The sequence below is a fragment of the Gadus macrocephalus genome, chromosome 17 (assembly GCF_031168955.1).
Source record: "Gadus macrocephalus chromosome 17, ASM3116895v1".
Lineage (NCBI taxonomy): Eukaryota > Metazoa > Chordata > Actinopteri > Gadiformes > Gadidae > Gadus > Gadus macrocephalus.
Genome location: NC_082398.1, coordinates 6,038,372 through 6,049,886, shown reverse-complemented (window position 1 = coordinate 6,049,886; position 11,515 = coordinate 6,038,372). Strand labels below are relative to the sequence as shown.

Here is an 11,515-nt window from a genome sequence, read left to right as displayed (position 1 = left end):
TGCCGTAAAGCAGTGACGTCAACATCTTTTTGAACAGATTTTTAGAACAGACAAGTGAACCTAAAATGCAATATTCAGTGTATTATCTTAGCCGCCACTTTTGAATGGAACTTTCAAATTACTTGGCAAAAAATGACACCCTGAGAAAAGTGGAATTTGAGGGTGAAACCCCGTCGAAAAATAAACAAGATAACACTTTTTGCCAGGATTTTTTTGTTTTTTATTAGCAAACAAAGCGGGACATTTTGCGATGAAAACAATATCCCGAATTTGAGATCTCAATCATGGGATAATATTGCCCAATATCACGAGATAGCGAACCAATCAAATTGCGCCATCTTAGGAGGTTCACGTGTAGCATGATAATAATAACAATAACTAATTAGATATTAGATTATATAGATACCTATATATTAATATTATCATTTATTTTTTTATTATATTATATGGATAGTGAGCTCCGAGTCCGCAAACGGCAACAATCACTTCTCCTCCATGCTGTGGTTCACTTTGACAGCTCATTTGTATGCAATGGACAGCAGCTCATTTGCATTAAAGGGCTCATGCCATGTCACCAGGTGTGGGTGTGATTATCTGGTACTAAGCTGTTTAGCACAGGGAAGGAAAGATTTTCATAGTGACATCACAAGTGGGCGTGTCCACCCAGATGTATGAAGGTTAGATGAGCCACATTTGCTACAGTTCACTGGGTAGGCTGGTAGACTGATCTATCAAGCGTACATCTAGGTGAACACGCCCACTGCATTCTGAAGGGCCAGAAAAAGAGGGGAATACAGAATAGATTTTTTTACCTAAAAGCCATTTCCAGCAAACAGCTTCAAAAACATGTTTTCTAGAACTCATATGGGAAAACAACATGCTATGTCTCCTTTAATGTAACATCGAGGACAGTAGAGCAGATGTGCCAATCCCCATTTCACACAAAAGGGGCGGGGCTGCGCGCAGACAGGATTCAGGGAGGGGAACAGAATAACGCGGACGAAGAACCGTTATCATGGCTGGTAAGATAACACAATGCTTTGCTTCTTTATGTGTAAACAATAAGTAGATCCCTTTGCTAACGATTTGGGATTGTGAATTTACTAATTGCATCAGTATACGCAGTGACTTTAGGCATTTACTTCCTTCTCAGTTTTGTTTGTCTGGTAAGAAACTTCCTTCAACTCTTGTGCAACCATCCGAATGCATTTTTTTTTCTGACTTCAAGACAAGGAAGAGGGAACAAGAACCATGGGGAACAGCCCACCGATTGAGGTTCAGCAAGGTCCTCTGGTCTCGGTGACGTTCCAGAAGAACCCGGAACGCAAACAGAAGTACCTGGAGGCCCAACCTAAAGAATTAGGGGTACAAAACATCCACTGTAGTGCGTGTGCGTGCGTGTGCCAGCGTGTGTGTCAGCGTGTGTGAGCGAGTGTGGTCATAAGAGGTATGGCGACACATTAGTGCCATAATTCACTAATGTGATAAAAGATGCATTCGGGCGTATTATATTATTCCCCACGCGTAGATATTAACTGCGAGCGCGCAAATGATCTCTGCGCGCGCGCAAATTACCTCTGCGCGCGCAAAACAGCCTCTCGCGCGCGCAAATTACCTCAGCGCACGCAAAACAGCCTCTCGCGCGTAACAGCCTCTCGCGAAAGATGTTTTTACGCTCGCTCGAATTTAATTTTGGCACTATGGGGGAGGGAACCAAGGCAGGGCGGGCTTTCCTATGATTGGCCGTTTCTGAAGCGCGATATTTGATTGACAGCCCTCCTCAGCCCTCCTCTCATTCAATTCTGAATTGTACGGTAAATGGCTGAAACGATAGTTACGTAGGCTATTGTAACTCCAGATTCTATGAGTATAGGCGCAGCCTTTTAAGTGTCGGCCTCATTGTCCTTTAAATAGCTGAAGAAAAGCTGTTTATTGGGAGCAGAACGTCTGCCGGCGCCCGACTATATCTGCGAAATGCGGACGTCGTTGAGGCACGCCGCACGCGGACGTAATTGAGGCCCACGCTGTTGGTGGTCGGGGATTACACATTTTTCAGTGCTACGGCTCACGCCTAGGGATAACCCAATAGCGATAGCCTTAAAAGGCTGCGACTATACTCATAGAATCTAGAGTTACAATACGTAACTATCGTTTCAGCCATTTACTGTACAATTCAGAATTGAATGAGAGGAAGGCTGAGGAGGGGTGTCAATCAAATATCGCGCTTCAGAAACGGCCAATCATAGGAAAGCCCGCCCTGCCTTGGTTCCCTCCCCCATAGTGCCAAAATTAAATTCGAGCGAGCGTAAAAACATCTTTCGCAAGAGGCTGTTACGCGCGAGAGGCTGTTTTGCGCGCGCTGAGGTCATTTGCGCGCGCGAGAGGCTGTTTTGCGCGTGCAGAGGTAATTTGCGCGTGCGCAGAGATAATTTGCGCGCTCGCAGTTAATATCTACGCGTGTGGAATAATATAATACGCCCGAATGCATCTTTTATCACATTAGTGAATTATGGCACTAATGTGTCGCCATATAAGAGTGTTAAAATGTCAACCCAAACTATTTCTTGTTTACTTTTCGAAGATCACCCAGATAGGCCTGACTTTGTATCAGATGTCCTGGGTGTTTGGGTTAGTCTACATCGATTCCGTGCGTGGCGAAACCTTTCTGAGGGTTTTGTTCACCATTGCCTCTGTAGTGGTGAGTATCATATAATGTTTCATTAGAAAAATTGGGTACCATACTGGGTCTAATGTTCAGATTCAGATTTTTTTTTACGTCAGCTACACAGGGATAGACAAACTAAATGGTCAACCTGTAGGCTATATTTTCCTTTATTCGATGTAGGAAAATTTAGCGAAAATCATCCACAAAATATTGTTTGACTATATAACTGGGGCCAACGGTGGTGACTTATTTATTAGACAGGGGATTGAGTGTCCTTTGCATTTATTTCCCAGGTGATACTAGCTGGAAGTCTGGCCATCGCTGCTACGACGCTCCACATTCCCACTGTAAGTTAACCGTAGAACAAAGAAAAATAAATATATATATATATATATACACAGTATATATTATTTCGGTCACCGGCTTAATTCTCTAACTTTGTAGAACTGCCCAGAGAATCACAAAGTTAATTTGGACTAATCACAAACATAATGAAACTGATCATCAAATTGCTACAAACTGTGTTCAACACAACATATTGTGTGTAGCCGTCTTCGTTCGAAACACAACCGTCTCCGGTTCCAAATTAAAATCCGATCGAACAGACATATATTAGGCTGGGGATTTCCCCTTAACCTTCCCCTCCGTGTATCCACAGTTGAGAGCCTGCCTTACCATGCAGATCCTGGCCATCGCTGCCTCGGTATGCGGCTTCATCCTCACGATGGGGCAGTTTGAGAACGGCGTTTTGCATGGCTGCTGGTTTGACGAGTACACCAATAAGACGACCACCAAGCAAAGCATTTGCAAAAAAATGGATGCAAGTAGCACCGTCTCCCATGTTTCATCTTTTACGTTCAGCGCTGTGGAAAAAATTGGGAATTTTGTGCAACACAAGTTGGAGGTGGGCCAAGAATGTTGAATCTGCCAGGAAGTTGGATACAATGTTTTTTTTTATTTGGTATTAATTTTGGGTCTTGCAAAATATTAAAAGAAAATACCAAAATGTGTTAATGTAAGTATTTTTCATGTTCATATAAGTGCAAAAAATAAAGTTCAGGCAGACATAATTAAAGGTAAAAGTTGCATTTGTACACTACATTGAGGCGTGACCCTGCAGCATCTATTAGTGCTATGGACGTCTAACGGCCACGGCCCTGTGTGTTCACCAACAGCATGTCTTCCTTAACCTGCACGCGGGGGGGACGCTGGTGCAGACGGCGCTGGTGGCTATCTCCATTACCCTGGCGGTCTACTGCTGCAAAGTGATCAACTGTTGTTCACCGGGATCCAGAATGGTGAGGGACACGTCTAACAAAACAAGCCAAGCTTACTTTTGGGGCCATTTCAAACTTTGGACCCCCAACTCATCCTTTGGTATTAGTAGGTTATTTTGCAATCGAACAAATCAAATTTTCAGAATTGGTCCAAAGTGATGTCCCTTTTTGACATCGTCCTTCATGATGTAGAACATTGGATAAAGGAATATTGCATAACCTCAGTTCCTGTGGTTCTCATTGTGATTGTGTTTTCCCTTCCAGCCGGTGATCACTGTGCAAGCCCCTTCCAACCTTTCTGCTCCTGAATGAAGACAAATGCTTTGAAAGTAAAGAGGAATCACTGACTAACACATCCATTAAAACCACATATATGGTTTACTGCTACGCAGATGTTGAGGCAACATGCACAGTATTGGCATTGAATCATTGTCGAAAGCATTACCTTTTACTGATTAACCTTCTGACATTTAGCCATCCGACTGATCCTTCAGATTGTCATCATTCTGGTGCCAAGTTTGATATTAACTCTTGTGAACATTTGCAATATGTAAAACATTATTTTCAACACAATCATAAAGCCATATATGTTAACCCAGTTAAAAACCACAGAGGTGATTGTTCTGACTTTAGTTAACCCGTTTATTTCAGAGTGTGTTGACCGTCGGAGCAGGGGCTCTCTGGGGTGTGTGTGGTGATGGCTGGATGCACCACAGGTGTGCAGCCTCACCCAGCCCAGAGTTGTATCAGTCAGACTCAGGCCAGGTGAGGCTGCTTAAACTGGCCATCACCCACACACACTCCACACCATACTAATAAATCATTTTAAATGATTGATATACTATTTTTTTTTACCATTGAATAGAATACACTCTTTAACAGATAGGTCTTTATTTCATTTTTTTATGCAAGATAACGTGTGGTGATTTTGTGTTCAAATGAGACTGCAAAGTGTTCAGTACACTCCCAAAACATATCAGCAACTTTGCTTCAAGCCGCTGAAGGCGAGATTTTAAGTGCGAAAGTACTCAGCATCCCCTCCTAGTCCTATTAACACCAAGTATATGAGTATTCTAATACAGTATACAAAGCAATTGTGTATCTTGCAACTTGTTAAAAAAAATAAAAAAAATGTTAACTTGACATGTGCATTTTTTTATAAAAAAAATATATTTCAAAGTTCCTTACCCTGCTTTCCTTTGTTACAAGCTACTTTATATTGCCTTCTGCTCAATCCTGTTATAATCCTCTATTGAAAAATGTTTTCCGATAAAGTAACACACAGATTAAACACAGATAAAATAAATAGATAAATACAATGATTTGTAATATTAACATTGATCTCAGTTTGAATGGAAGTTTCAACGGTCTTGTCATGATTGCATTATTTACATGCTTCGTACGGTCAGATCTGGAGTTGGTCTGCCCAGTGACTTTGTGGAAGACCAGAAGATAAGTCTTACAAAAACATCAATGATATCAGTTGCTTGTTTTATTGCTGCTGCAATATCATGGACTTGACTTGAGTGTCCTTTATCACTTTAGCTAGTGTCAAATAGGTGTATGTTTGTTAATTTTGTTCAGTAGTTAAAACACACACACACACACACACACACACACACACACACACACACACACACACACACACACACACACACACACACACACACACACACACACACACACACACACACACACACACACACACACACACACACACACACTACATGAGATGAGGAAGTGGCAGCAGTGACCTCTTCCCGGTCTCCGTGGCAAAACTTTGTAATAAAAGTATTCAGTCTGATTGCGTGTCCCTCTGAAAAATGCACACACTGAGGCACTATATTTCTGAAATCAAAACTTAAAAGTGTTTTTATCTATCTTATGTTATCAAAAAGTTGCTTTCAATGTAATATCGAAGACAGGAAGTAAGAGAGGCGAGCAGATGTGTCAATCGTCAATCCCCATTCCATACCAAAGGGGCGGGGCTGCGCTCAGATAGGATTCGGGGACTAACGGGAACGAATAACGGGAACGAAGGACCGTTATCATGGCAGGTAAGATAACGCAATGCTTTGCTTCTTTGTGTGTAAACCTTAAGTAGAACCCTTTGCTAACGATTAGGGGTTGTGAATTTACTAATTAGCCGTAACCTTAGGACTTTTCTTCCTTTTCAGATTTGTTTGTCTGGTAAGAAACTCCCTTTCAACTCTATTTCTCATCTATTACCACCAAGTATATGGAATATTCTAATACAGTAAACAAAACAAATGTGTATCCTGTAACTTGACTTAACTTGACATGTCTTGTCATGATTGCATTATTTACATGCTTCGTTTGGTCAGATCTGGAGTTGGTCTGCCCAGTGGCTCTGTGGAAGACCAGAAGACAAGACTTAGCAAGTTAAACTCACTTAATGCAACGCCACGTTTTTATTTGTTTGTGTCTGCAATATTATGGACTTGACAAGTGTCCTCGTCTTTTGCACTTTATCCTTGTTAGTTTCAAATATGTTTATTGTCACACACACACACACACACACACACACACACACACACACACACACACACACACACACCTACATGTGATGAGGAAGTGGCGGCGGTGACCTCTTCCAGGTCTCCGTGGCAACCCTTTTGATGGCGGAGCAGGCTGCCCCAGAGCACAGAGTGGTGACAGGATGGACACTCGCCCTCCACGGGGAGGAGGTGGGACGGCTCCGCGTGCAGGAAACGCTTGGCCAGGCAAATCATGTGGCTGGTCATGGGACAGGAAGGTTGGAGGCAGGACAGTTGTTCTGCGGCCTAGTGAAAGAGGAACGTGCCACGGTCAACTCTTTTCTTTCCACTGATTGTGCGTGGAACAACGAGGAGGAATAGGTGCTCGGGACGTAGGGTGTCTGACAGCAGGCCAAACGTTTGATTTATATTATGTAACGTAAACAACATGTATTCATTGTAGTCCTGCGATTTCAAGGAAGCGGCATTTCGCAGAGGGACAAATGTTATCATGTAAGATGTCTTGAAAGGAGAAACACGGATCGCATCACGTCATTATGTAGTATCATTTGATTTCCAGCCCCAACTAAACGTCTCGACCCTACACCAAGTCTCTAATCTTCAGTAGAAGCTAAGGGACTTGAATCCTTGGTACTGCGTCGATGAAGGCTCTACAAGTGAAGAACAGCGCAGCAACGTGTCAACACACGAGCAAGCAAAAACCGAGACGTACCTTGACGGGACGTTTGCACAGGAAACACGAGTCCTTCGCCACCTCTTCCTCTTCCTCAGACTGCGACGGCTGCTGCTGCTGCTTCTTGGCCCGGACGGCGCCGAACGCCAGCGGGATGTGGAGGGGCGGCTGGAGGCCGGGCTCAAAGTCCATGCGGTACTCCTGCTTGAGCCAGCGGGCGGTCAGCGGCAGGCGGTCCCAGGGGGGCACGCGCAGCATGCTGGAGACCACGCGCCAGTGGAACTGCAGGCTCGACTCCTTCGTGGCGCGCCGCGGCACGTGGGTCAGCCGCCGCGAAGAGTGCGGGTGCTGCCACGCCCACTCAAACTAGCGGGACGGGCGTGGGGGTTAGGGTTACTAGGGAAAGGTTTGGGTTAAGGGTGACACACCACCAGGCGCGAGTGTGATTAGCCGTTACAAGCCGTTTGGAAAATCTGCCTCTTCTGACATCACAAGTGGGCGTGTCCACCGAGATGTAGAACAGGTAGATGAGCAACGCCTGCTACAGTCCACTGGGTGGACTGATCTATCCAGCACACATCTAGGTGGACACGCCCACTTGTGATGTCAGAAGAGGCCGATTTTCAAAACAGTGTGTAACGGCTAATCACACTCACACACCTGGTGGAATAATGGGACCTTTAAGGTTTATGGCAGTCCGTTTTGACACCCATATAGGTCCTAGAAGTCTCTCCCCCTCTGCTGTCCACTTTCACATAATCAAGCTGCTTTCCTTGATAGTGAAGTGAGTTCTCATTCATGGGGGCTATGCCGTCTTGGCTTTATTGGCTTGTCCCATGCACTGAAAATCCCAACAATGTACCAATCAACATGGGCTGCACCAACATATCTCACAGTACCGTGTAAATAGTGTAAGGCAGAGCGGCACTCGTCCCATATTTTCTTTCAGCAATAGAAGTTGGTCTAATAAGAAAGATTCTCCTATCATGATCAGTGCTTGGCTCGGCGGCTTGGGTGTTGGCTGCTTGTGAAGTTGCATCAAACTCACAAAGGCTGACTCCCATTCCTTAATTTTGGCTGGGTTACGCAGGAACAGTATCAAATACAAAAAGTTGTACAAAGACATTATGCCAAGTATGTTGTACTACTCACCCGTAGAGCAGCAATGTCCGAAGGAAAACCATGAATAATCAGAACCATTTCCCTGAATAGGAAAAAGAATGAAAGCATAGATAAATGATAACCAATTTGTCGGTTGATTTTGAAATATGAAGTAGGCTAGGTCAGTTGGTGTTATTACCATGGCCCTTTCCCACTCGTCCTCTTGGCTCCCCCTCGATGTCGGCCAGCATTGTGCTGTCCAATGCGACGCTCAGGGTTGACCGTAAATCCAATATAGATGCGACCTTTAAATTTAGGATTGGTGCAAAATAACATGTATACGCCAAAGAAGCTCTCGACTTCTACTACCATTTTGTGATTTAATACTTATAATTGACTAAAAACAGCAGATCAACAAGTGACGATTTTTTTAAAAAAACAAAACATTTAGGCTCCTCAGTGGCGACAGCGATGTTACAACCAACCTCTTATCTTATAAAACAAGACGAAATTGATTTGAAGATAATATAACATAAGCAAGATTACTTTTGTTGTCATTGGTAATACATTTCCATTTGTTTGCTCATGGTGGATGCATTGTTGTCACACTGATAACGAGGAGCGTGTGTAACTCAGATCCATTGTAAACAAGGCAGAAACAGTACACTAAATATCAGGAAGGCCACGATTTGCCTGATTCAATTGTATCAAGAAGGGACAGCTAACATGTATATTAAAAACTTTCTAAAATGAAAAAATGTTGGAAAAAACATTTCATCAAAAGTGCAAAAATGTAAATGTATATCAATGTAAAACACACCTTCACAAATATTATTTAAAAACAGTCAAAACATTACCGAGTCCCTTGTCCAAGGACCCTTAGTTCTCTTTCCCTATTGGCTACTTCAAAAGCCTATTCTGTTACACGGCTTTTAAACAACGCACCTCATTGGTCATCCTTTTCGTGACGCGTTTGGTTTTATTTCGTTTCCTGGTTATACCAGAATCGGCAGAAATTTCCCTCATCGGCATCCAGCGAGGAATGAATTAAGAACGCTTTCTTCTAACTAGGTTTTTGCTTAACTTCACTATGGTTGTTACGGCTGAAGTGCTTCGTGATAAACTCTTGAAAGAGCTTGAAGCCGTACATGTGGTATGGTTTATTTAAAACACGAGTCTTTTGAGCGATGCGTCTATTATGGTTACCCGAGTAGGCCAAATACGTGGTGGTTGGATCATAATCATTTATTTTCCAGAGCACTATCGCTTTACTGAGATAGCAAGCACTTGAGTAACCAATGGTCCTGTTTCAAACATGTGTTTTTATTATCAGTGGCATTTAAAAATGTCACTCAAGTCAATGGCTATGTTTTTACTTTTTCTCAAAACATGGTAATAGCCATCATTTATAATTTCCCCTTAAAGGATTGGGGTATAACTTGTATGAGGATCTTAAAAAAACACAGTAGTTGGAAAATATCAAGAAAATGGTCTTCAAAGTCTGTGGAATAATGTGTAATCAACCGATTGGTTTGGTTTATCTGACTTTTATATCATACATCTTAACATACAGTCTTGGTATAACTCATGTAGGACATGCATGGAGCCACAATGACCTCAATCTTATTTCCTATATGATGTATAGGAGATTGAAGATACATCCCCAAACAGATGTGCGGCCAGCTTCAAAGCCCTAATAGTGTCCTGCCAGTTTGAGGGCAAACCACTGCTACAGAGACACAGGTATAGTATAGCACTACACGGCACTACCCTTGACCTGGCAACAACATCCACAATCCAAAATGTAATGAATATCTGATCCCTGTTTATTGATAGGCTCGTCAACGGCTGTTTAGCTGCAGAGCTGAAAGAAATCCACGCATTTGAACAGAAGACTCTCACACCGGAACAGTGGGAAAAGCAGAAATCGCAGTGATGAACGCACACATTGAAACATGCACGGATACGTTTACGGTCGAGTTACATAGTGTAATTTAACAAAGTTACTCCAATGTATCATACAGTATTAGTAATGATGGATTTAACTTTCAATGAGTAAATCTTTCCCTTCCTCCTTGCTGTCTCCATTTGATTAACACTATGGTTTTTGTAATGGTCACTGGATAAGGTTAGAGGTTTTTACTTGAGTTGGCATTATTCAAATTGAGGATATTCGTTAAGCCTATGAGTTATCCATGATGCAATACAGTGATACAGGCCATCATGTTTTAGTCACTAAGCCACCAGAGACGGACATCCCAAATGTTCAGGTTCCAAAAAACAATCATTTGCAATCCACAATAAATGTGTACAAATAAAAGACCATCTGAGCCATAATAGCCAAAATAATGAATGCAGTAAGCACCATGACGTCATATGCCACCATTACGCTCACTGTTTAATTCCCTTTATTACTCCCTTGTCTTGACGCGCCAGAGTTCAAATATACATTACTAATTCAATATTCAAATGCTCCAAACACTCCCACTCACAAAACACACATTTATCCCCTGGAGCGGAGGGCAGAGGCCCTGCATAAGTCCACATTAGGCTAGGCTGGTGTGTGGCGAACCTCGCACAGAAGGGGCGACGCAGGTCTGCACATCAGGCGTAAACAACGGACCACTCGCAGACGGACCACCTGCCTTGAGGTCTTCATGGGGTTCAGAAGGGACACATTAGAAGCTCTCTCACTGCCTCCACTGACCTTGTGTTTACTGGGTACGGGGAAGGCTTATGAGGCTATCGATTGCCCCCCCCCCCCCCCCCCCCCCCGCGTCGCCGGACACATTTCCCCGTCCCCACAAATGTGCTGATAAGTGTACCAATGTTCTCCAACTGCCATTTTGAGGCTCCCGTTTTGATTGAGAGTCCTCAATAATCAACGGAATGGATGTCAACCAAGTACTCCCCACTGAATGTGAAATTAAAAACTATAGTTACGTTAGAAGTATACTTGTTTTATTATACAGCTGAGGGGTGCAAACAAAAACAGTATTCAAATGTACAAGAGAGAACATTAATATTGTGCGCTATTCTGAGCATGTCAATTAGAATGGCATCCTTCATGATTGACTGTTTCATGAATAACAGGCAGAGACCCCATGATTACGTCAAATGAAAAGGTTAGACGTGTGAAGTGCAGTGTGAGAGACCATGCACATTGTGTGAAGGGGATTATTTCCACCACTTTTACCCCCCATGGCCGGTTTGCCATGCAGCTAATGAAACATAAGATGCAGTGTGGGTGGATGGAACATTGAGTGAGTTTGTGTGTGTG

General features: G+C 43.1%; 2 protein-coding genes across 4 annotated transcripts; one reads left to right on the top strand and one right to left on the bottom strand.

Annotated features, from left to right (window-relative positions):
• Positions 1 to 4,784: 4,784 nt before the first annotated feature.
• On the bottom strand, positions 4,785 to 8,906 carry slx1b (SLX1 homolog B, structure-specific endonuclease subunit). 3 transcript variants are annotated; one of them, XM_060076591.1, is made up of 5 exons: positions 8,782 to 8,906; positions 8,435 to 8,540; positions 8,287 to 8,338; positions 7,174 to 7,500; positions 4,785 to 6,746 (listed from the first exon to the last, which is right to left on the bottom strand). In XM_060076591.1, the coding sequence occupies exons 3-5, from the start codon at positions 8,332 to 8,334 to the stop codon at positions 6,447 to 6,449; spliced, it is 675 nt and encodes a 224-aa protein (XP_059932574.1). In that variant the 5' UTR covers positions 8,335 to 8,338; positions 8,435 to 8,540; positions 8,782 to 8,906; the 3' UTR covers positions 4,785 to 6,446. The 3 variants fall into 3 exon arrangements, with proteins under 3 accessions (XP_059932574.1, XP_059932573.1, XP_059932572.1); XM_060076590.1 differs by having other exon boundaries at positions 4,785 to 6,313; positions 6,525 to 6,746; positions 8,435 to 8,895; XM_060076589.1 differs by having other exon boundaries at positions 8,435 to 8,898.
• A 298-nt stretch (positions 8,907 to 9,204) lies between these two features.
• zgc:112271 (uncharacterized protein LOC553698 homolog) lies at positions 9,205 to 10,309 on the top strand. The gene is made up of 3 exons (XM_060076593.1): positions 9,205 to 9,388; positions 9,881 to 9,978; positions 10,072 to 10,309. The coding sequence occupies exons 1-3, from the start codon at positions 9,326 to 9,328 to the stop codon at positions 10,169 to 10,171; spliced, it is 261 nt and encodes an 86-aa protein (XP_059932576.1). The 5' UTR covers positions 9,205 to 9,325; the 3' UTR covers positions 10,172 to 10,309.
• The last annotated feature ends 1,206 nt before the right edge of the window (positions 10,310 to 11,515 follow it).